This window comes from Eublepharis macularius, chromosome 1, assembly GCF_028583425.1.
Source record: "Eublepharis macularius isolate TG4126 chromosome 1, MPM_Emac_v1.0, whole genome shotgun sequence".
Lineage (NCBI taxonomy): Eukaryota > Metazoa > Chordata > Lepidosauria > Squamata > Eublepharidae > Eublepharis > Eublepharis macularius.
Genome location: NC_072790.1, coordinates 8,246,762 through 8,273,453, shown reverse-complemented (window position 1 = coordinate 8,273,453; position 26,692 = coordinate 8,246,762). Strand labels below are relative to the sequence as shown.

Genomic DNA, 26,692 nt, shown 5'->3' with positions numbered 1-26,692 from the left:
TAATGTAAAAGAATATAAAAATGGAGATGAAAATGCAGATGAGTTTCTAATCAGATGGTTATGAATTATTCTGTGCAAAGGACAGCATAGAGATGTAATCTTTTATGAGCCGCTCTATCGAGGTCCAGGCAGGCAGTCTCTCTCTGAGAAGCTCTCTGTCTGAATGAAGTACATCACAGAGCACGCAGAGCTCTAGCAGCCTATTTTCCCAAATGTCAAAATCCAGGTTGGCTCAGAAAGGATGCGTGCATTCCATATTTCCTCACACAAGCTGAAACATCTGCAAGGCAACAGACAATCCCATGGGCCCCACATACAGAAATCCATTCTCCATGCATGCAGAAAGTTAGCTCTTCAGGAAGAAGCTAGTTCTCTCTGATTTTTTAAAAAATATGTTGACAAAACCTAAAATAATTATTTTTTTTTAAAAAAAATGTTGACTAAATCAAAACAGACTGCAACTTATTATATTTGAATGTGGCAGTGTGGTACATTTACCCTGTCTTCTACCCTTAGTAATGCAGTTCACCCAGCTATAAATAGGAGAAATCAGGAACATAAACTCAGCCAGAAGGGGAGTTGGTTCCGGAGCAGACGCAATTCTCTGCAGAGGCACTCCGGTCTACAGCCATTGATTTCAGTGGGCATAGACTGGAATAACTTTGCAAAGAATTGCACTGCACAGTCATGTTTTTCTGTGCCAACTGGGCCATGTGTGCAACACACATCATTTTCTCATATTTCGGCCAGGTAAGAAGCAAAAACCCCCATTATTGTTATAGTCAGTTCTCAGCAACGTCTGTGAACCTCTGTTTAAGTTTTGTCTACTCTCTCAGCTCTCACAGCTGTGGTGAAGAACACGAAGCTTTAAAATATACTGTGTCTAAAGGCTGGTCGGTGAGCAGCTTTCTAACCTCTCATTATTTCCAGATAAAGCCAGCGCTTCTCAGTCTGAGGTAGTTTTCGGGGGCAAGTTGACTGTGTAATTTTCAGACATCTTAGTGCATAGGGCAAATGGGATGAAAATGCTTCTCAGATGGCTGCTTGTGTGCTGGGCACAATTTCCTCCACAGGACCTGTAAGAGGAAGACACCCCGAGGGACACATGCGCTGATTCGGAGTGCCTTTATGACTAGGAGATACACACCTTTCCTTTCCTTTGGCGGAACCTTTCAATAATAGCCAACGGCATCATAAAAGGTTTACAGGTTGCATGTTTATAGCCTCTCAGAAATGATAGTGTTGAGAAGATGCTGCCCAAAATTCAAATGGATTTTGGAAATGAATGGAAATGAACACCATGACACTGCCTGACGTCATCCAGCCAAAGAGTGAGAATGTGTGTGCCCCTCTGTATCTTCCGGGAGGCCAGGTGTAAAGGCCAGCTGTGCCATGGAGTGGCACACCTGGCCTTAACTGGCCGCAGGTGGGAACATACACAAAAGCTTCTCTGTGTATCAAACATTAGTGGAGAGAAAAGGAGGGCTCCGTCCTGTCTAGGTCTCTATTTTGCAGTCTTAGCCTGGGTGGCAGGTTGGTTTCTAAGTCTAATTCAAGGTGCAGGTGCTTATCTTTAAAAACTCTTAGCAACCTGGGGCCTGCACACCTGATAGACCGTGTAATGATTTGCTGTTTGTTTTAAAACCCTTTGTCTTTGGAGCTTTAATCCAGCTCCTCCTTACTTTACCTGACAATTATATCTCAGGAGAGCTCTGGTCACACAACCAACACTCTTTTTATTTCCACGCACACAGACCTTCAGGTGTTCTCTGCTTCACCCAGGCGTTTACCTTCCCTTTTGTATTTGAGTTACCTTTATATTGCTGCCTCCCTGATTCCCTCAAAAGATTCTTGATGCCATCAAAGGCTTTGACCTTAGACTGCCTCGGATTTAACTTGCAATAGAGGAAGGCTTGTTAGGGACAGTGGGGTAACAGAACAGTCCACGTGTGGGGGTGGCTGTGAGGTAAAAAAAACCCCCAAATCTTCTTTTCTTAACCAACAGTAGAATTTATAAGAACATAAGCATAATGGTTGCAGAGTTTTGACAAGTGTATTGATTTCAGAATAGTTCTTAAGCTTGGCGGTTTCACAAATAATGCTCTCTTCTTCAAAGTATATTCACAGACTCAGTCACACCGTTTCATTTTCCCCACAGACCTTCACTAGGAGACGTTGGCCGTTCCACACAGTGTGCCTGACTTAGACAGAGTAATCTCTCTCTGAGATATACACAAACTGACTCAGGTACACACACAGTTCGCCTGACCGACAATGCCATCCTAAACAGAGTTACTCTGCCTAGGATCGCACTGTTCGCCCGGATCCGTTCTCTGAGATACGCAACGGCTGCCTTCTTAGCCAGAATCTCCCGGCTGCTTAACCACAGAGTGGTTTTCAGAATGATTTTGTGCTGATTTTATTGATATTACTTGCCTCGGGGGCCCAGCTTGCCAGAAGAAAGGCAGGACTATGATTTTTTAAAGAAACATTTCTCCCATATATGCTGGTTTCTGTATATATGTAATTTTTTGTTTGATGTGGAGAAATGTTTTATGGAGGAATCATGTAAGTACCAAATTATACTCTGGTATCAGTTTCTTCCCTCAGAGAGGTTTTCCCAGAGTAAAGCTGGGGTCCAATGTAATGTAGCCCTTACAGTGAATTCCTAAGCAGGTTTACTCCCATCTAAGCCTATTGATTTCAATGATTTAGACGGGAGTAAGTCTGCTTAGGATTTCACTGTTAGCCCTGGGATCAAATCCCACCCCGGCCATGAAGCTCCCGGAGGGATCTCAGGCCAGTCAGCCTGTTCTCTCTCCGCCTAATTAACCTTGTAAGGTTGTTCGTTAGAGACAAAAGAGGAGTACAAAAGAGGAGTACGCTGGGCTCCCTGGAGGAAAGCTGGGGTGAAAATATAATAGGGAGATACTAACTTTATCTGAAACAAAACTGTTCAACTCCATTGGAAATGAACTTAAAAATATAGTCATTTGTGACAATGTATTGTAAAAAAAAAAAACTAGCAATGTGGGTAGGCCTAAATTATTTTATTTATTTATTTCATTTATACTCAGCCTACAATTTTGTAGTTCCCTACAGTTGAGTCTCAGGCTTTATTCAGATAAAAATCTTATTTGAAGTATGTACAGAGCTGCTCATAAAAATGCGTCAAGCTGAAAAATAGTAAGACTTTACAGCCAGTTTCTAATCCTACCAGGTAACATATGTTACCTATGATTAGAATAACTATATTTTAGTTTTCTATTTTTCAATGCAACATGTCAGTGTTTCATTTCAAGTTTTAGTTTTAAGAACCCTCAAGATCTACTTGAGATATTCTGAGCATTTCCTATAGATTATAAAACAGTCAGCATTACTTGCTTGGAAATGTTGTTTCTGTTTTTAAGAAACAGAGCTGAAAACAGCTGTTAGAGTTCTTGGATGCAATTCTTTACTCATATAAAGCTTTCATTACTTGGCCTTTCTTTGTCTCAGGAGAGGCAACAGCAAATGCTTTGTATGCAACAGTAGCAGGGCAAGGTAGTTAGGAAAGGTAAACCTCTCTCTGGGTTCCTGGAGAGCCACAGCCAGACATAGGAAATGAGACTAGGCTGGGCGGGGAAATGAACTGACGCGGTGTGAGGTGACTGCATAATTTCATGGGTGCAGCACATAGCACTATAAAAGTGAAGGTGGATAAGCAAGCAAAGCCCAAGCTATGTTGCTGTGGAAAGGCATTCCCACAACAGCTACCCACAGTACAGTATAATCTTCTGTAAAAAAACTGCACCTATTTCTTGAATTTTAAAGTCTAACAATGGCTAGAATGTTGTAGTTTTATACCAGACTTGTGTGTGTGTGTTAATTTTAACAATGAATGGGTGGGTAGTGGTGCACCAAATGGCAGTGAGAGAAAAAAAGCAGCAACAGTGGTCGACCACAGAGTTTTTAGTGATTCCAAGCACTATCCTACATCATTTCTGAGTGATGTAGTGAGTAGAGATGGGCACGAACTGAAATATGAACCAAAATTAAGCATGAACCAGGCCGGTTTGTGGTTCATGAACCACGGTTCATCAGATCCCATTTCTGACGAACCACCATGGACTTTTAGGCTGGTTTGTTTGGTTCATTTTTTGGTTCGTCACTGCAGACAGCCTGGTGCCAATCAATCAGTTTCCTAGGCAACAGGGGATGGACTTTCTGCAGACCTTCTGCTGACCCGGAAGTGATGATTTTCTGACCTGAATGTGATGTTTTCATTAATCGAACGAACCAGTTCGCGAACCAGGGGCAGGTTCGTGAAAGTTCGTGGTTCGTGAAATTTGATGAACCACGAACCACATGGTTCAGTTTTTTTCCGGTTCATGCCCATCTCTAGTAGTGAGGCCATCGATATTGTGTCCCTCATGTCCCTGCCCCAGGCTTCCAGCCAGTTGCCAGTCTCTGCCTGGCAGCCCTAGACCTCATCTTCTCACTCTTTGCCATTGTTACTTGTCTGTTTATCCAGTCTAATCCTTCCTTCTCCTCCAATGCAATTCTGCTCCTTCAGGTTTGAAAGGGAACGAGGACTGAAATGTCATCATGAGAGAATCCCTTGATTTCTTGGCAACCATTCCCCCCAGCAACTTATTGCTGGAAGGAATGTGTGGCAGAGTGGCTAGAGCATCAGAGTAGTATTTGGGAGGCCCCGATCCCAGCGCACTGGTTGACCTTGGGCCACTCTTTCTCAGTTTAACTTACCTTTGAGGGTAAGCATAAAATGGGAGAGGGGGAAAGAATGTACTAAGCTGCTTTGGTTCCACGCTGGGGAGAAAAGTGAGAGTATGAAATCTCTTAATGAATTCCAGTTCGTAGAATCATAGGGTTGGATGGGACCTCCAGGGTCATCTAGTCCAACCCCCTGCACAATGCAGGAAATTCACCACTACCGCCCCCCCCCCACACACACAGTGACCCCCTGCTCTATTCAAGAGTTGGACTTTGGTTGAAGAATGCTGATGGCATTCGCTCTAGTATTAGTGTTGCCTGACTGTATATAAGGACAAAGCTGGCCCGTGGTTTGTTGATTCATCTGTACCATCTCGGCCTCATCCACCTGCTCATCCTTGAATGTCGTGTGTGTGGACATTAAAAACCACAGTGGCTTGGATCCCACCTATATTTATGTGTGTGTGTGGTGAGGGGGGCGTGGTTCTTGCTGACCCCTCTCCCCCATGGCAGCCTCCAACTCCATGACATGCCGTTCTGGGAGATGGAGGACCTCAGGAAAAGGGGGGGGGAGCGGATGCCTCTCACAAGGTTGGGTATGCAAAAATTGTTCTACCTCCTGGTGCCCCTGGAAATGTTTGCAGGATCCAAGCCAATATTTAGAAACCAATGGAAGAAAATTTCCATCTCCATGAACACGCTGTTGTTGCCCACAAGGTCACAATTTTTCAACAAAAGAACTTCCAAAGGAGAGCTGCTGTAGCGTAGTGGTTAAGTGATTGAGCTGTGAATCAGCACTCTGCTGGTTCAAGTCCCACAGCTGCCATGAATTCAGCAGATGGCCTTGGGTCAGCCCCTCCTCTCAGCCCCAGCTCCCTAGCTGTATTGTGGGGATAACGACAACACTGACTTCGTTCTCCGCTCTGAATGTGGCACTAATTTATCTAGAAGAGCAGTGTATAAGCACAGTTGTTATTATTATTATTTCAGCATGAAATTAACAAGTTGTTAAGAGGTTTCACACAACTTCCATCTTCAGGGTTGAACAGTCTTGGGATTTCTAGCTCACTATAAGGGTTAACTATCTTAGCAAAACCAGGGACCTCCACCTATTACATTGTTCAACTGGCTCAGCGTAACTAGTGAATGGCCTCTAGATCCAAATGTTATGTAATTGCAGCATGTTTCCCCTCTATGCTCTACATTTCATGGCCCCTTGACTCGGTTGCTTCCCCCCCCCACACACACACTATATATATATATTTGTGCCAAATTTTAGATTGTGTGCTCTTAAGACACAATGACATAGTGGTTCGCAGTGAGGAAGTCTTCTGCAGGCATGTAGGACCAAGACAAGATATGTGTGTCTGTAGCTATACATATTTGCAGGACTCTTGCATTCATTTTAAGCACAAGACCAAGCCTGACTTTAGTAAGCGTTAGTTTGTTTTTCCCCTATGGGATTCTTCAGTGAGTGACTGTTCCTGACCTCATTTCTTGTACAATATTATACTGTCTCCTCAAGCCTTGTCTCTAACTTTTAATTTAAAAAAATTCTTCCAGCTTCCTTTCGTTGAGGATGGCTACCACTTTTATCACAACGGCTTGGCCAAGAGTCGCACACGACGCAGCCTTCAGCATCAACTTCACTTAGAAAAAGATCCCAGGGTAAGCCATCTCTGAATGACTTCCTATCTCACAATTATTTTAAATCAGACATGTTACATTGTTATCAGGATGTGAAATAACAGAGATAGAGAGACCTCTGGAGCAAATGTCATAGACCCATCATTTGCTCTTTTGGGGTATCCACTGGACAGCCAGGTGATGATTCCTTGAGAGGTACCAGCAATTACATGCATGTCATAATGGACCTGCAATCCCTCCAAGTCTTGGGGACGTCAAAGAACGTGACTGTCAGTTCTGGGCTATAGCCACTGGACAGTCGAACTGCCCCACGTGCCAGTAAGGCAAGGATTTATTTATTTGTTTTAGAACATGTATATACTGCCTGTCCAGAGAGCTGCTTGAGACGGTGCACAAAATAAAAAGTACAATCAAATCTTATAACCACAGCATAAAAACGTGCCGTAAAGATAACAAAAAAAACACCCCAATAAAACACCATAGCATTAAAAACATAGGCTGACATTTTTTTTAAATGATGCTTTCATGTGGGAGGCTTGCGAAGCATTCCCTGTTTCACACACAACAGTCTTGTGAATGGGAGTTGGGGGGAAGGGCAGCCCGGGGGGTGCAGCAAGATTTGGAAATTACGTACAACTTTTGGCAGTAAGCCTAAATGCAGATGGAGGCATGCGTCAAGCGTCTTTTCGTGGACCAGCCAGCCTTCCCCATGACAACTTGCCATTTTGTGAACTGGTCATCTCGCCAAAGATTTGACTAGATCGCTTTTGCTCTGCTAGTTCCGAAAGGAGAGAAGGTCACGGATCACTGAAGGGAGAAGAGCCACTACATTGATCCTGGCGCATCTCTGCCAAATCTTATTGAAATAATTATCCATTTTGCATCACTATAAAGGAACATATACAATTTGAGATTAGATGACGGATGCTAGAGGAAAATGTTTGTTCTGGATTATTCTAAATCCCCTGATTTCAGAAGCAAGCTGAAATCCCTGGGCGGCTGTGCCTGGGCTGAATTTGTGGGACTTGCAGGACTCTGGATTTTGCTCATTTTTACATGTCTTTCATATGTTGACTTTAGAAAGAAAACAGCATGCAATAAAGAAGAAAGAAAGAGAAAAATTAAAAAGAGGTCTGATAGTCCCGGGATACAGGGGTATGCATGATTTGCACCCAATGCCTCCTTGATAAGAGGGGAGACTGAAAGCAAATGAAGCAAGGAAATTCTCACTCCTGCGCTTCTCCAGCAGTGAGACACCCTGGGGGCACAGCCAGCCCAGTGCTGACTTCTCAAATCTTAATATCAGGCTAGACAAGAGAAGAGCATTCAGTTCCTGGTACAGTCACTAGATGCCATTCTTGAAGGTGAACAGCTAAATATCAGTTGGCGTTTCTATCCTTGTGTGAGAAGTCAGAGAAAATGAAAATCCAATGTTTCATACAAGTTTCGTAACAAATTTCCCCCCCTGCAGCCTTCTGAGTTATTTGTTCTCATGCTCTTTGGGTCCAAGTGCTGTTCATTTTGACCTTTGGCTATTTTGTTAACTTCCCCCCCCTTTCTCTGTACTTCTTTGCTTTTGAGTCTTGGTCATTCGGTAAACCCAAACAGTCTGAAATTTAGTGCAATCCTAAACAGAGTCACACCTTTCTAAGTCCACTGAAGTCAAGCTGCTTAGAAAGGTACCACTGAAAAATATATCTGTTGTGGCCACACTCAAGATTTTTCCTTGCCAGGAAAACAGGAGGAGACAAGGGGGGCTCCTCCTGTTTTTACTTGCAATAACCCTGTGAGGGAGGCTAAGCTGAGAGAGAATGGACTTTGTGGAGGAGCAGGGATTTAAACTTGGGCCTCCTTGTTAGCTACTGCACCACATTGGCTGGGGCTCGTGGAACAAACTGGGTTCCTCAGAGGTCTGTAATCCAAGCACCGCCCTGATTCGGGCCTGTTTAGCCTTCAGAAAGCCTACTTTGTCCTATGCAATCTCGCCCTGCCCCTCAGTCAATAGTTTAGGTGGGTAGAAGTGTTGGTCTGCAGAAGAACGGAGGGATTTCTGCCCGGTGGCACCTTAGAGACCAACAAGATCTCCAGACTGAGCTTTCCAGAGTCTGCAGCACTCCCTGCTTCCGTCTGAAGAATGTATTACTAGTGCAAAGTCCGAAAGACTCCGGGCCACTCCAGACTCTGAACGGGTGAGATAGACTTACTCTAGGCCTGTCTTGAGAGTATAAATTCCAGTGTGGGTCCCGGACCGGTTTGCCCGTGGCTCCACAGATCTCTGAGAATCTCTGAGAATCTGAACACGAGAAACCCAGAAATTCTTCACAAGGGCTTTTCTTCCTAGGAGCATATTAGGATGGCTGGTGGGGGTGACACTGGGTTTTTGTAAATTTAGCATCTGTCTCATGCTGAAAGGATGCGAAATGGTTGTCAAAACAATAGCTTTGTGTGCAGGTGTGTGTGTGTGTGTGTGAGACAGGGAGAGAGAATAATCTCTTGAGAAAAAATGAGAGTCCATGGATTGCCAGGCAACAAACACATGCTAAGATAAGAATTTCAGTAACACATTCCCTCTGTTCTCTCTCGTTTTCTTGGGCTTTTGGTTTTGCTGTTGTTGTCCTGATAGCTCCTAAAATCCAGCCATTTTGCAGAGCAGTCATTGCCCAAAACAAGTCCCCTCTTTGGGGCTAGAAGTGGGACTGGGATGTCAAAACAGTCCTGAAGGAAGCTGTGCCTGCCCTGGCAGGGGGCGGACAGCGCCGCAGAGTCCGGGCTGTGACAACCTGGGCAACGGGAAGGCACTACCCACGCCTCCGGAGGAGGAGCCTCTCGGCCATCTGCGGCCCTTCAGGAATTTTTCTGATCAGTTCAAGGGCCAATTTGCCCCCTTTCCTGCCACTTAAGGGTAAACAGCTGTGTTTTCTAATGCACACTTTTCAGAGTTAAGAGCAAGACGCAACTCCAGTAGCACTGAAAGACCAGCACGATCTTCAGGGTGTGATAATGCACTGCTGGACTCGCATCTTGCTGTTCTTCTGCAGACTAAGATGGCTCCCCATCTGAAACTATTTTTAGACCGAGGCTTCTTCAGGGACATGCTGTCCTGTCCTGCAAAATGGCTGAAAGCACAACACCAAGGCTGGCATTGCACAGATACGTTTTGTGTGTGTTTAATTATTTTGCAGTGTGCTAACTGAACCTTTCAAGGAGGAATTATGAAAAACCTCTTTGTGCCTTTAAAAATCGTTCTATTTTCTTCTCGGTTGTAGCTGGGCGGAGCCAGATTCACTCTCATACAAGAGCCCCTGTACAGTCAATGTGCATGAAATGAAGCCCTGCTCTCAAGTCATAGCTGACTCAGGGCGACCCCTGCTGGGATTTTCATGGCAAGAGACTAAGGGAGGTGGTTTGCCATTGCCTGCCTCTGCAACCCTGATCTCTGTTGGAGGTCTCCCACCCAATTTCTAACCAAGGCCAATCCTGCTTAGCTTCTGAAATCTGTCAAGATCAGGCTCACCTGGGCTATCCAGCTCAGGGCAGTCAATGTGTATACAGGTGAACATATCAAGGAGCAGTTGGGATCAGAACCGCTTGCTCAGTTCTTAACTTTCCAGTGTTGCAACTTGTAAGTCTTACCTGCACCAAGGACTGATGCGCATATACCTCAACATATGTCGGTACACATAATCTGAATCCCCCAGTATTGCCTGATACAGAACATATGATCAAAGCTGACCTACATTGGGACGGATGCATACTGGCCCTTGTGTTCATGAGCAGTGTTTGAAACATGTATGTTAGACTCAAGGACAAGAGTGACCCTAGGCAGTAGATTTTTTTTTATTGGACCTGGCTCTGCATCCCCCCCTTTTGTCACTGATCCGGATTGTGGATCCAGTTCTCCCAAATATTTGCAACAATATCTCTCCCAACTGTATATGCCATTTCCTATAGTTGCCCATGCCATACTGTGGGGGTGTCTGGAAGGTGAAGGAGGTCCAAGCAGAGCCATGTTGAAACGTTTCTGGTCTTCTCTATGAGACGTCTCGCCAAAGGTTGCAGTGAGAGATGCTGAATTGTCCCTTTGGTCATTGACAGGGAGGGTCTGTGTCATCTCCCAGGTAATCGCCCATATTATTTAAGGATTGAGCAAGCCCCCCAATGAGACTGTCTGCAGTTTTGGAGTCGGTGGTCTTCCAAATGCTGATGAGGTCCAGTTACACTTTACTCAGGGGAATGGACAGGGAGGGAGAGGGGGGTTCTTCAGCGAGGAAGGCCATCGTTTCTCCTATGAATCGTCAGGGCCACCAAGTGTCACCGCTGGACCCCTCAGGCAAAGACCCTCTCTGGATCTCCCCTCATGGCACCCTGACCCAGCCCAAGACAAGCCTATGAAAACAGAGATAAGAGGGACAGCCTGGGGGGCTGCGTCCTCTAAGCAACCCAAACCATAGAAATGCCCTACCCTTGTACCATCTTGCGGTAGCCCTGGAAATATTTAATAAAGTATTTTATTTTATTAAAACAGAAAAGGGGAAGGGACAAGAAAAATACAAAGCTGTGTGCTGCAAGGATTATCAAAGTACTGAGTACAAAAGTCTTATAACATTTAAAAGTGTTAGAGTAATATTTGAGACTGTTTAAGGTATATATTTTCAAATAAATACACTCTGAAAATCTAGACTCAGATCCTACAAACCAGAGGAAGTTCTTTACAACTAATACAAGAAGAACATCAGTTTTGGATTAACTTTTCTTGGCAGTTCCTGTGTTCAACCAAGCATGCCTTATTACCAGAATGAAACATATGCTTTGAGTGAGCATCTAATACACAAGAGTAACAATTGTTTCCCAAATGCTTTTTATGGGGAGGGTTGAAATGAGTTCACTGCTCACGATTCAATTGGTTGTATTTAAAGAAGCAAGAAGTATCTGGATAGCGAATACAGACAACCAGAAAGATGGCATTGCTGAAGCTTAAAGACTACACTGGTTGCAAAGTGATAACAATAGAGAAATACGTGACAGGTAACTGGAGGTTTGTGCTGCTGCATAATAAGAATGTGGAGAACTGCAAAAGAGTTTAGATTGGATTCCTTCGGGGGGGGGGGCAGGTCTCCCACTATAGTGGGACATACATGAGGCCCACCATTCCCTACTGCTGCTTGACAGACTGCAGGGGGTGGGGAATGGGGAGGGCTCTTTGGGGTTGTGTTGATGCTTGCCCTCCCTTCTGCCACCAAACTGGAAGTGATGTCATTGCATCAGGATGACACATTAGGAATCACCCAGACACACTGACATCACTTCCAGTTGTTGTGATGGAAGTGATGGAAATGACATCACATATTGATGTGAAACCAAAGAAATTGTCCCCATTCCCCAAATGCTTCCTGTTTAGCCAGCTAAATCGAATGAAAGGGATCCTGATCCATTAATAAATGAGCCCCATGGATTTCCATTCCACCTCCCTATTTGCTAGGCTTGCACAACTGCCAGCAACTTTCAAGGGCCTCAGGGAGAGGGTCTTCCCTAGAACCCACCGCTTGATCCTTTCAGCTGGAGGTGCAAAGCTGATGCTCTGCCACTGATCTTCAGGATTGTTTGCTTCTGTCCCAAATATGTGTCTTATTGAATTAATGGGACGAACTGATTTTCTGCCTTCCCTGTAACTGTGAAAAGCATCGGATCACATTTTATGCACACCTTTGCATTAACCCACCAGGTGCTGAAGTGTAGAGCAGTAGGGAGAGATGTTGGATCTTTTCATTTCTCTCAATCCAGTGCATATTTCATCTTGTCATCTCTCCAAGATGTTCAGAGAGACTTGGCTCAGAGCGCCACTTTGGTGTAGTGGTGAAGAGTGGCAGGACTCTCATCTGGAGAGCCAAGTTGGATTCCCTGCACTTGAAGCCAGCTGGGTGACCTTGGGTCAGTCACAGCACTCTCCGAGCTCTCTCAGTCTCTCCCACATCACAGGGTGATTGTTGTTGGGATAATAATAACACACTTTGTAAACCGCTCTGAGTGGGTGTTATGTATATAAATCGAATGTTATTGTTGGTGACCTTGGATCAGTCACAGCTCTTCCAGAGCTCTCTCAGCCCCACCTAACCACACAGGGTGATTGTCATGAAGATAATAATAACATACTTTGTTAACTGCTCTGGGTGGGCATTAAGTTGTCCTGAAGGACAATATGTAAATCAAATGTTGTTATTATGTTATAATCAGACTGGCATACATGGTTCTCCCCTCTTCCATATTATCCTCCTAATAACCTGTGATGTGGTTAGGCAGAGGGGGGGGGAGAGAGAGAGAGAGAGAGAGGGAGGGAGGGAGAGAGACTGGCCTGAGGTCCCCCAGCAAGCATAATGTGTCGAGTGTGTGGATTTGACCAGGGTCTCCTGGACCCCAGCCCAGCACCCTACCCATTCTACCACACTGGCTCTTATTTCTTCCTCACCTGCGGCTCCCAAGGTATGTGTGCCTCAGTCCTTTTGAATGCATTAAAGTCACATAGGAAGGACTTCTAATTGGTTCCATTTTGCAAATGTAGCTTTCATCTCCAAGACAAAGACAGCATCCCAATGGGGTGGTCAACTCAGCATTCACAATGAGGCGTGACTTGGAACTCATCTGTTTATTGTGTACAAACTGTACACAGGGGCCATTTGATAACAAGCAAGTTAAACGGGCAAGTAATTGAAATTAATAATGAATAAGGCAAAGCAAACCAAAGAGCCAAAACCTCTCATTTGGCTCTATATCAGAAAGCCCAGTCTTATGCCAAGAAACAAGATTTACTACCAGCTTTCTTATCAAACTGAAACTTGTTTCGTTTTCCTGTTAGGCAGGTTAACAAAGAGCAATACGTTCAGAAAGAAACAAATGGTATTTTGTTATTTGTGGCACCCTGTTGCATTTACACCATTGTTTCTAGTTTTTTTTCTTTTACCCTGAGGTGTATTCTCTTAGGCATCTTATCTGAGGAAATGGCTGTTGGCAACATGTTTCAGCAGGAGTCTTAAGGAAACGGTGTTTCAAGATCAGATTGATGCCCTCTTAAAGCAGTATTTGTTTTCCTTCAGATCTTGGCACGGTGAGGCCTGTTGGCAATATATTGGAAACATAGATTATCAACAGATAGAAACTGAAGTAGGGTCATTATATCTCGTTTCACTGCAGGGCAGGATATCTGTACTGGCTGTAGCGTTTTGTATGTTTTAGGAGGGCATCGTTTTATGGCCTTGAGGCTGCCACCTTATGGCCACGTAGTACCCTTCTTGTTAAAGAGCATAAAGAGGGAAACCTCAGAAGTTATATGTTGGGGAGCTTTAATTAGAAAAATGTCATCTAGGAGAATAAAGATGAAGCAATAGACGTCCCTTTCACAGTATTACAAAATTGTTCAAGTCAGCTTTCCAGGTCACAACCTTTTTTCTCCAAAGGTCATAAAATGCTCAGCAGCCTGTTTATGAAACCTTTTAACAGTTTGTGCAATTCCAGTGAGACGCAATGAGGAAAATGTACTTAGTGTAGTTCTGCCTGCGCGAGCCGTAGTGCAGCCGCCGCCGCAAGACATAGTGCTGTAATCTAATTTCATGTGGAGCAATGGAACGTGCAACAGACACTTCACATGAATTCACTGGGTCTGGCTTTGAAGTTGTACCGGAAGAAAAACCTTACACGTGTAGACCATCAGGGCACAACGTGGCAGAAGCAGGAAGGAAGGGACAATTTTGGTGCTTCCTCTTGCACAAGGATTGTTGCGCACATGGACATTTTCCTGGGGGATCCAGCCCATTGACTCCAACCAAATACCTCAACTGTCTTCCAGCTGGCAAATCTAGCACTTTTAGGTAGCAGTGAGCAGACAAGTATGTTAGGCATGTGTCTTTTCCCACTAGTCTGGAAAGATGGTCTTAAATTGGGTCATTTTACTCTGTAGTGGAACAAAAATTGTTGCAAAAATGAGAAATATAGCTAAATTTCATATATTCTATTCAATGGAAACCACATAAATAAACCGAGTTACTCACTTAGCGTGCGAGCAGAAAGAGCGTAACAACCAGTCCTCTCCTTTTTGAGAGGACTGTGCTCTTGCTCCCGACCTACATCTGGGGCTGCAAATACCACAACTTCCTGGCCAGTGTCTGGTCTTAGCTGGGGTTTAGATTTATTTATTTATTTGTTGGATTTTTAGCCCACCCTCCCCGCAAGCAGGCTCAGAGCGGGTCACAATCATAAATAGGATACAAGAAGTAAAACCGATAAAATAACGTCTCATGGATATCCACATTCCAAATGGGACACCCTTCCCCCTTTCCCTGCCCACCATACACAAGGGAAGAAAAGGGTGGAGGTGTGGGTTGGTGAACCTCTAACTCCTCAAGCATGGGGAGGCAGATGGACCATATGCTCCCCCCCCCACTGACAGGAGGCTAACTAGATGGATCCAGTGCTGGCCTCAACCACATGCCTGGCGGAACATCTCTGTCTTACAGGACCGCCAAAAAGATACAAGATCTTGGCATGCCCGAGTGTCTTCCGACAGAGAGTTCTACCAGGTTGGGGCCAGGACAGAAAACGCCCTGGCCCTGGTCGAGGCCAGCCGAGCCTCCCTGGGGCCAGGGACCACCAGTAGGTGTTTACTTGCAGATCTAAGAGCTCTCCAAGGTACTTATAGGGTGAGGTGGTCCCTCAGGTATGCTGGTCCCAGTCCGTTTAGAGCTTTATAGGTCAGAACCAGAACGCTGAACCTGATCCGGAATTCCACGGGGAGCCAGTGCAGCTGCTGCAGAGTTGGAGTCACATGTGCCCTGAATGAAATTCCTGTCAGGACACGAGCAGCAGCATTTTGGACCTGCTGCAGTTTCTGGGTCAGGCCCAAGGGAAGCCCTGCGTAGATCGAGTTACAGTAATCTCTACATGCGCCCTCTCGCCCAGCTGGCACGGAGTTTCGGACTGGGTTGCCATCAGTATGCAGATACAGGACCTTCTCTGGGTCTGTACATGCTTCCTTGACTGGGCCATGATGAACGTGGAAGACCATTGCAGGTCAGCTGTTGGATTTGGTAAGATGTTACTATATTGGCCTCCTACATGTTGCGATATGGCTCCCAGCACTTGTGCAATGATGTCATTTCCTGAAGTGACATCATCACGCTGACATAGGTGTACCCCTGTGCTTTTTGTGATGCTAATTCTGTCCCATTTGGGGGCCAAAATTGGCCTAAGCGAAGCATGGGAGCATGCCTGCAGCCAGTGTGACAACATCGCTTCAGGAAGAGGCATCATCTCAGCCTGAGGCACACTTTCCCAGGTTACCTGCCGGTGGCAGGTGATTTCTGGGGGCTTGTCACTCCTGCCAATCACCAGTGATTGGTGGGCAACGGGGCAAACCCCCTGGAGATTGTTCACCACCAGTGGGCACCTGGAAATCCTAAGATGTATGAGGAGAAGCTATCAAGGACATACCACAGCTGTTCAGATTTCAACCTGACACCTCCCCCCCCCCCCCCGCTGTAAGAATGAGCCCCAAAAATGAGACTCAGGGTCAAACCCTGGTGACAATCCAAAGCCCCAAATAAACCAAAGAATGTTTTAAAAGTTGTTTGTTCTCGGCCTATGCTTTTATTTCAAACTTAGGCTCTCAAATAGTTAAGAATCCAAGTTACATTACAGCCTGCGGGCCAAACTAGACCTGGGCCAATTCCAGACGACTAACCTGAAGGCGCTGCATGCCGCCATGTTCTTGATCGCGACGGGGAAAACGCGAAATATCGCGTTTTATCGCACCAGTTTGGTGCGACGTCGCGCCAAACTCACGCGAGAAAACACGATATTTCGCGTTTTCCCCGTCACGATCCGGAACATGGCGGCATGCAGCGCCTTCAGGTTAGTCGTCTGGAATCGGCCCTGATGTTTGTCGTGTGTTCTGTATGGCGACTGGCAGCCAAAACCACCTGCCAGCCCTTGTGGAGAACTCCTTCTAAAAATGCTGCAGGGGGACCTGGGGCAAATGGTGACACCCCCCTCCCAGCACCGTTTCTGGTTGAGAAAATGTCACGTGAAGGAGAGAGGCAGACACCCCTTCTACCCTCATGCCATCATCCTGGCCCAAACGGAAGCTCTGCTGCACTTTTAGAGGGAGTTCTCCACTGGAGATGAGCACCTGACATATGGCTGCCAGTCCTCATGAAGAATACGTGAAAAAAATATCATCATGTCTGGTTCAGCCATAATCTTTATTGAGTCAAGAGGAACGTACATTAGGTGTCCTTAGGGATGACAGGTCCCCTTAACTTCCCGGTGTGTGGGGGGGGTGTCAGTGCTTACCTTTTGTTGCTTCCTGGGCTCCCCTTGCACATGTGCAATGACATCACTTCTGGGAAGTGACATTATCACACAGGCGTGGGTGCACGCACGTGCTTCGCAGGGGCCAATTCCCAGGAAGTGACATCGTTGCACTGCCCTGGGAGCACACCCAAGAGGTCCGTTCCCACACTCTTTCACCCGCTGGCCAGGTAAGTGGTGGAGGGAGCAGAGGGCGGAAGTGGGGGATGGGATCTCTAGGTGTGCTAAGTGTGAAAGAACTGACAGCAGAGCCATAACTTGGCCTGAAACTTTCAAAATAAAGCTTAATATTGAATGTTTACTCTTTTATGGCATAGGCATATATTAGTAAGTGACTTCTTTCTGCTTCACGTCGCTATTAAGCCGGTGCCTGAACAAAAGAGGTTGCTATAATGATGCACGATCAGAATGAAAACATATCCAGGCCTGATCTGCAGGAATCCGGTCTCTTGGTACATTTGAAATCCAGTTCTTTCCCTCCCCCATCGAGGCCCATGTGATCTATTGTAGATCCGAGTCTATTTCAAACCTGAAATCTCCGGAGAACTGAGCTTGGCCAGATGTGATTGTATCTGTTTTCCTGGATGCTACAAGCCTTATAGCAAAATAAGCAACCTTATTTCTGTTTGGCAGGAGCTTTATATAACACTGCAGTTTTCTGCTGAAGAGTAGCTGCGCCTCTTCCACCTTATCCCTTCGCCCCCAATTTCTTTTTAGCAAAAGGCCAACACTTAAAAAAAAAACAACCTTCTTTCTTCAGCAACCAAAATTGATTAATGGCCCGATTCTCAAAGATCTGGCACGTCAGAAAAAGGCCAAATACTGAGTGTGACGAACCTTCACAATGAATGCCACGAGGCTGTTTTTATAAGGAAATTAAAAACGGACTTCACTTCGGACAGATGTGCCAAGACAAATGTTAAGGATCTGAGGTGGGTGGGGGAGGCCCGAAGGAGTGTTTTCTTGAACTCCCACATGTTTGGTTTAGGAACTTATAGTAGGCGAAACACGGAACAGTCTTCCATGCCTGTTTGTGTAGATAAATGCTAAGAGACAAGACCGTGAACAGGCAGTTGCACTGTCTAATAAATGCCTATCCCGTGCCAAAAAAAGGTAAACATGCAATATTAAGCTGAGCTTCCTTCTGCTCTATGTTTGTCAGCCAAGACACTATTCTTGGCACCTCGCCCCCATTCATTTCTTCATTTACTTCATTTATACCCCATCATTCCCCCTACTGGGGACTCAAAGTGGCGTACCTCTTACAATCATTAGGCTTGTAAAATAAGAAACAATTGTTATCACAGTTAAGTAGTTTCTCATTAGACAAATTTGAATAATTAAATAAATACATTAAGTACAATAATAAATAAATACAAAATAAGATCCCCTTGGTGGGTTAGAATAATTCTAGATCCTATCACTTTATAAGGGTATTTTAAAGCATAGTATACTCTGTTACAAGTACACTGGGAGTACTAAATAGAAAATTGTATAACTCTTTAAAAGAGGACAAGAGTGCATGATGTGCACCAATCTTAAAATAACATCTCTTAATGTTAGAAGATTGGGAAACCCCATTAAACGTAAGCGCATAATTTCCACTCTAGCAAAAACAAACTCACAAGTCATTCTACTACAAGAAACTCATTTCAGACCAGGAAGTTCCAACGTATTAAAAGCCAATTGGATAGGTTCACAATTTCATGCAGAAGGATCATCCAAATCTAGGGGAGTTGCCATTCTAATAACTAAAAACCTACCTTTCCAAAAGAAAAAGCTTCTCAAGGATCCCAAAGGGAGATATATTTTTGTTAAAGGTATAATAGAAGGGCAAGCATACACTTTTGCCTCAATATATGCACCAAAAACCAACAACTTGTCTTCATAGAGGAAACTCTTAATACCTTATCCTCCTTTCAGGAAGGTCAGCTGATAATAGGAGGAGACCTGAATTATATCATTAACCACTCTCTAGACAAAACAGTGCTCAATACCAAAACAGTTAAAAGCAAAAAGAAAAAACAAAAAAGGAAATCTATCACAAGGCTTGCCACATTGCTTCAGAATAACAATCTCCTAGACGCATGGAGGCACACTCATGTAGGAGAAAAAGACTTTTCATATTACTCCCCTAGACACAAAATTTATACGAGGATAGATTATATCCTTGTTTCTTCTTCTTTAGGTGATAAACTTTTAAATTCTGAAATTGGTAATATATTAATATCAGATCACGCATGGGTCAGCATAACGATTGAAAATAAGGGGAGCCAGAATAGGCAGTGGTGCTTTCCTAAAAAATTATTGTATAATCAACAAAGTTCAGCAGAAATAGAAAAATTTTTAGAGACAATCATAGCAGGGAATAGTTCGCAAGAGGTAGACCCACACATTTTCTGGGATACTGTTAAAACAGTAGCTAGGGGACATATCATTTCACTAACTTCCAGAATTAATAAGGAAAAAATAAAGCAAAAACAGGAACTCTTGGCCGAAATTAAACAGTTGGAAACAAACCATAAAAAAACAGGTAATGAAAAAAACTATAGAAAACTGCTTAACAAATGTAAGGTTTTGGAAACATTAGAAACAAGGGATATTCACAAAAACTTGTTATATCTTAAACAGAAATACTGGTTCAACTCGCCTAAGGCCCTTCGTATGCTTTATAACAGAATAAAAAAGAAGAGAGGGTCTACCATGATTAATAGTCTTAAGGCTAAAAAAGGAAATGTGCAAACTACTACTAAGGAAATCTTAAACATCTTCACTGATTTCTATTCTAATTTATACTCCTCAAAGGCTCCGGATAAGGTCAAAATTACCAACTTTCTAGGAAAGATTAGAAATTTTACTAAATTGACTGTGGCAGATAGAGAATTTCTAGAAAGACCAATTGCCCAACAAGAAATTTTAGAAGCTATAAAAAATGCCAAAAATAATAAAATGACAGGTCCAGATGGGTTCCCTGTGGAATTTTATAAAAAATATGCAAAGTTATTAACCATTCATCTAACAAAGACATGCAATGCCATAGTAACATCAGGGAAAACACCACCTACTTGGGAAATGGCTACGATAATAATCATTCTAAAGCACGGTAAAGATCCATTAAATCCAGCTTCTTACAGGCCTATCTAAATACTTAATCACGACTACAAACTCCTTACTGCAATAATGACAAAACGTCTTAATACCTTTATAGACAAATATATCCACTCAGATCAAGCAGGCTTCATCCCAAAACGTGACATAGCTAATAACATTCATAGAACTTTAAATCTCCTGGCTCATTGTAAACTCAATAAAATAGAAGCGGCCTTTCTGTCCTTAGATGTGGAAAAGGCCTTTGATTCGGTTGAAATCAAATACCTAATTAAAACTATGCAAATGATGAACTTTGGCGATAACTTTCTATCTATAATCCAATCTATCTATAATCAACCAAAAGCAAATATCAAGGTAAATGGGCAGTTATCAAATTCAATCAACATTGGACATGGAACTAGGCAGGGATGCCCGCTGTCACCTATAGTGTTTGCCATCGCCCTTGAGCCGCTAGCGATAGCGATTAGAGAAAATGACTCCATAAATGGTATAGATATAGGGACATCCAAATATAAAATCAGCTTATTCGCTGACGATATGTTGCTCTATCTAAAAAACCCCAATCAGTCTTTAAAGCATTTACATCACCTTTTAGAAATCTTTGGTAGAATTTCAGGACTGATAGTAAATCAAGAAAAATCCCAAATTTTGTCAATGAATTTGCCTAGTCACAAGATAAATCAGATAAAAAACTCATATAACTTCCAATGGACTAATAAACAGTTAACTTATCTAGGTATTAAAATATCAGTAGATGTTAATGATCTTATTAAACTTAATCATGATAAAATAATTTCAGACATAAAATCAGATATGCAAAATAAGAAAAAACTGAACCTTTCTTGGTGGGATAGATTCCACATAATTAAATCCTTCTATGTACCAAAACTTCTATTCCTGTTTAGATCTATTCCGGTGAAAATATCTACAACCCAATTGAAAAAATGGCAATCAATTCTGAATAGATTTTTGTGGCAAAACAAACCTTCACGGGTCTCTTTTAATATCCTCTCGTTGAAACATTCAAAAGGAGGTTTAAACTTTCCTGACTTGGCAATTTACCAAAAAGCAGTTAGTCTGTTTAACATTCTATAACTCTTATCAGCGCCTGAACTCTCTAGTTGGAATATACCATTGTGTTCACTCCCAAAATCTTTCTCACTTGGTGACTTGATTTGGAATCAAAGAAAGGATCGCCCTCCATTACATAATAACATATTACTGTCAGCAGTACTATCAGAATGAGATTTAATAAGAGATAAAATAGTTCCTAAGATTTCAAGATTCTCCTCTTTTCACAATCAAACATGGTTTCCACCAGGAAAAAACAGTAATTATAACTTGGTCCTCAAAGATATGCAACTCAATAGGCTTATAGACATAACTTCTGGGAAAGATATTATGTCAAAACAAGAACTGGAAAATAAAATGCAAAAGAAAATTCATTGGTATGTTTACATGCAGATTAAAAACATGACAGAGAGTATAAATCTTTAAAAAATTATGAGTACCCCTTTGACTGATTTTGAACAAATTTTAAACTATACACAGAAAAAGGGGATGGTATCTAAAATATATGCTATTCTGCTCTCTTGTTTAAAAAGTACTGATTTACCTTGCCAATCCAAATGGCATCAGGATTGCAATATCGAAAAAACACAGGAAAAATGGGAGGAAATCTGGTCAACTTCAATATTTACATCAAAAGTAATTTCTGTAAGACTCCAATAGTTTAAAATTATTCATAGGTGGCACTTGACGCCTAAAAGATTGTCTACAATGTCATCCTCTTGCTCTCCCCTGTGTTGGAAGGGTTGCAATGAGGTAGGATCCTTCTCTCATTGTTGGTGGGGTTGTTCACGGATAGCCACATTTTGGAAAGAAATATTGGAAGTAATAAAACAGATAACGAATTACGATATTCCATTATCACCTTCAATTATATTTCTAGACCAATGGAATATTCCACAGATCCCAAAAGCTATCAGGAATCTTATAGCAATATTTTTAGTTGCAGCGAAATCAGCGATAGCTTCAGTCTGGAATCTGAAGAAAGTGCCAACTAAAGAGATGTGGCTCTCTAAGGTATGGGACCATTTCATCCTGGATAAAATTAATGATAATATTCTCAATGCTGAACGCTTTCCCGCCAGTTCCAATTTCTATGAGAAATGGTTCCCTTTTCTTGAATTTATAGACATGCACGATTTACATCCCAAAATAAGAAATGCTCAGACGTTGACTCAGTTTTCTGATATTTGGTAATATTATGTATGCTTTGTTTAAAAGTTATTGTAATGTTCATATTCTTCAAAACTTGTAGACTATTATTGATTAGTTGTTGTGTTACAGTTGATGTTCATTGTTGATTTCTATTTGTTGTATGTTATAAAGCTTAATTAAAAAGTAAATTAATTTTAAAAAAAGTGGCTTACCTCATTCTCCTCCATTTTATCCTCACAACAGCCCTGTGAGGTAGGTTAGTCTGAGAGAGTATAACAAACCTAAGGTCACCCAGGAAGCTTCTGTGTTAGAAGGGGGTGAGATTCGAACTCAGGTCCTAGTCGGACCCTCTAACTACACCTCACTGGCTCTCATCTGTAATATGGGCATCAGAATAGTGACGGTGGTTGTTAGGATGTGCAGGGTGGTTGTTAGGATGACTGACCACCTATATTGGAAGAGCTTTGTATTTGGGAAAGTACAGTGTGAATGCTATTTTTTTATCAGTTTATGGAGCTAAATTCACTCGGAGTTGAGGACAAGCTGTTTGTTTATTTTCCATGCTTAAAAACCTGCCTTTCTGCTATACCAGTTGGAAAACCAGGCAGAAAGGAACGAAAGGTAAAGAACACCTCCACCCTTTTCTTCCTTGGCGTGTGGTGAGCAGGGAAACGGGGAAGGGTGTCGCATCTGGAATACCGATATCCATGTTTGTACTGAGCTGTTATTTTATTGTTTTTATCCATTGTAATGTATTTATGATTGTAACCCGCCCTGAGCCTGCTTGCAGGGAGGGCGGGCTAAAAATCTAATCAATCAGTCAAAAGCGCAAACAGTGACACAGCAGAACAACATAGAGAGACACGACATCCTCTTCCACTGGACCCTCCAGACCCTCCCAGATGTGCTCCTAAACAGCTTCTTTGAAATGATTTTAAAGGAGGAGCTGTCTTCACACTTCCCAGTAGGCCCTTCCGCTATGTGTGGGAGGGGGCAATGGGGAAAAAGCCCAATCACAGGCGGTGGCTGTACTCGCTCTCCTACAAGAGGGAATCGTAAGGGCTACATGCCAGGGTACCCTGCAAATAACAACTCTTGTTGGTGGGACAGGCTTACCTTGAGAGCCAGGCAGGCAGGCACGAGGCAGTCAAGGCAACCAGTCAAGAAAGACTAGTCAGGGCAAGCATGAGACATCGTGAGGGGGAAAACTATAGAGAAATGAGAAATTTTATTCTGATAACAGGATAACTAACCTACATCACTACCCATTTACATCACTTCTGCCAATTCAGTTGTCTGAGCACCTTGAACTTGATGGATCTCTAATAAAGTTACTTCAACCAATACACCTGCATGTTTGCTGTGGAGAACATGGGGAATCTACCTGCCAAGGACTGACACTGTGCCTCTTCTCCCTCCTTGTTGGATGACGTGCTGTCTCCCGAACTCCCTGGTTCTCCACTTTCTCCTGCTGCCACCGCTTCCTCGCTGTTTTGTGATGTTGCTCCTCCTGCCTTTGAGCAGCCGAGCGAGCCTTGTTTAGGTCCTGTCTGTAGGCTCTGGTATATCTTAGGAATGATCTTGAGTCTGATTAAGGAGTGAATGAAGAGAGTTTGTTCAGGAACTACAACTTAGACAGAAAGGAGAGAAACAGAATAGATACTAACTACCTCAGTAAACAGGGAGGAGGGACTTCCGGGAAGAAACAGGAAGCAGGAAGTAGCCTAAGAATTCCAATCTGGAGATATGCAGGAAGGACAGAAGAGAGGAGGAAAGAAGGGTCCCACTCAGCCAACTATCCAACTGTCAGACCCGCTGCCCCTTGCAGGTATTCTGTGTCTTCTGCCTTCTCTGTGTCTGCTCACAAGACGTACTTCCAACACCCCTTCTCAAGGTCTAGTGTACGGAGTCCACAAGGTTTAACTTCTTGCGTAGACTTTCAAATTTATCTTTAGGGAGTGGCTTAGTGAGTATATCAGCGATCATCTCTTCTGTGCGGCAATACTCCAACTCAATAAGCCCATCCTCTTGCATATTTCTCACTAGACGTTGTCTCACACCAATATGTTTGGTTCTAGAGTTCATCTTTTCTTTTTTCTTTTTTTTTTTTTTGAAAATTTTTTATTGGGTTAGAATCCATTATTTCCACATTTACATTCAATTTTCCCCCATTTTTTCATCTCTAACCCCCTCCCTTCCCCCCCCTTTTTGTTGACTTCCAACAGCTTTCCAACCCTTTGTCCCCTTTCCCTTACTTTTATTAGCTTCCTCTATCTAAAACAAATATATATTCTCCATTATTCTAAGCAGTACATCCTTAACTATTTTTAACATTATATGCCCAAACTGTAAGTCTTTATTTCCATCTTAGATAAACAATTTATCCCAATTTTTCAATTTCAGATATTTCTATATATCATAAACCATATAGATCATACATTCGTTTATATCAAACAATTTGACTTATTCTCTATATATATTACTCATTCTATCTTTTTATAATAGTTCTATATATCTCTCCTCACGTAGTCAATCAATTTGACCCATCTATATCTTCAGACATTCAGTTTGGTACAAAACTTATCAGAAAAAAAGAAAATATTGTTAGTTAATCGCTCCTTATATTTAGTCCTTATAATTAATTATTTTCTCTATGTTCTGTTTGTTAACCTATATATATCTATATATATGTCAATCTATTAATCTGACTGCTTATTAATTCACATTTATCTCTTCTCCCCCCGGTAAAGTCTCCCCCCTCTACTTCAATACTTCAGTAGTTCTCAAACTGCCACAGTTTTCCTCCCACCTCCCATTTCTTCTCCAGGTATTGTTTCAGCTTCTCCCAGTCTGTGTTGAACTGCCCTGAGTCCAGATCTCTCAGTTTTCTTGTCATCTTGTCCATTTCAGCCATATACAGCAATTTGTAAGTCCAATCTTCAATAGTTGGCACTTCTTGTACTTTCCATTTTTGCGCATACAAAAGTCTAGCTGCTGCTGTCATATAAAATATCAACGTCCTGTGTTGGGCTGGAATTCCCTCCATTCCCAAGTTCAGTAGCAGGAGTTCTGGGTTCTTATTAATTTGAAATTGTAAAATTTCACTCATTTCTCTTATTATTTCCCCCCAGTACTGCCTGGCTACCTCACACGACCACCACATATGATAGAGGGAGCCCTCATGCTTCTTACATTTCCAGCATTTATTAGAAGTATTCAAATTCCCTAGCGCAATCTTCTTTGGTGTCATGTACCAACGATAGATCATTTTGTAAATGTTCTCTTTGATATTAATACATGTCGTTGTCTTCATTGTAGTTTTCCACAAGTATTCCCATGCCTCCATTGTTATTTCTTTATTAAAGTTTATAGCCCATTTCACCATTTGTGTTTTAACTATCTCATCCTCGGTATACCACTTCAACAGTACTTGGTATACCTTGGATATTCTTTTCTTATCTTCTTTAAGAAGGGTCTGCTCTAGTTCCGAATTCTCTATTCGTATACCTCCCTTTACAGAGTCCGAATTATATAAGTCTCTGATCTGTCTATACTGGAACCAATCGTAGTTAGGTGATAGTTCCTCTTGTGTCTTTATTCTAAGTTTGGATGCTTCAGTTTTAGTTATTTCTTTATACGTTAAACATTGTTGTTCATTATCAACAGCTCTCGGGTCTATCACCTCATATGGAACCACCCACAAAGGGGTTCCTTCTTGTAGATAAATTCTGTACTTCTTCCAGATTATGTATAGACTTCTCCGAACAAAGTGATGCAGGAACATCGAGTTGACCTTTACTTTGTCATGCCATAAATATGCGTGCCATCCAAATATTTTTTTATATCCCTCTAGGGCTAATAGTTTCTTGTTCTTTAATGTCATCCATTCTTTCAACCAAACTAGGCAGATTGCATCATGATAAAGTCTCAGATTGGGCAGTTGCATTCCGCCTCTTTCCTTTGCATCTTGTAAAACTTTCACTTTCACTCGAGGCTTCTTGCCTGCCCAAACAAAATCTGATATTTTCCTCTGCCATTTTTCAAATTGTTTGGAGTCTCTGATGATTGGTATTGTCTGTAGCAAAAACATTACTCTTGGTAACACATTCATCTTAACTGCTGCAATCCTGCCCAACCATGACAAATTCAATCTATTCCATTTAATCAAGTCTCTCTCTATCTGAGTCCATAGTTTTTCATAATTGTTTTTGAATAGATCTATGTTCTTTGCAGTTAATTCGACTCCCAAATATTTCACTTTACTTGTTACTTCACAATCCGTTGTTTCCATTAACAATTGTTGTTTCTGCTTAGTCATATTTTTGCATAATATCTTTGACTTCTTTTTGTTAATGAAGAAACCTGCCAAGTCTCCAAACTCCTTGATCTTACCTATCACTCTTGGCATGTTCTCCAATGGGTCCTCTACAATTAACATTATGTCATCCGCAAATGCTCTGACCTTCTATGAATAGTCCTTTATTTTTATTCCACGAATTTCATCATCTTGACGTATTTGTATCATCAGAATCTCCAATACTAAAATGAACAACAATGGAGATAACGGGCAACCTTGTCTTGTTCCTTTACTTATCGTCAATTTCTTGGTCAATTCATCATTCACCACGATTGCTGCAGTCTG

The 26,692-nt window shown here is 42.5% G+C and overlaps 1 protein-coding gene across 1 annotated transcript in view; it reads left to right on the top strand.

Moving 5' to 3' along the window:
- The window catches only part of PCSK2 (proprotein convertase subtilisin/kexin type 2), a 206,697-nt gene that overhangs the window by 37,189 nt on the left and 142,816 nt on the right, over positions 1-26,692 (top strand). The window contains exon 2 of the mRNA XM_054999690.1: positions 6,277-6,381. Coding sequence (XP_054855665.1) covers positions 6,277-6,381 — 105 coding nt within the window. The remainder of the gene's footprint in view (positions 1-6,276; positions 6,382-26,692) is intronic.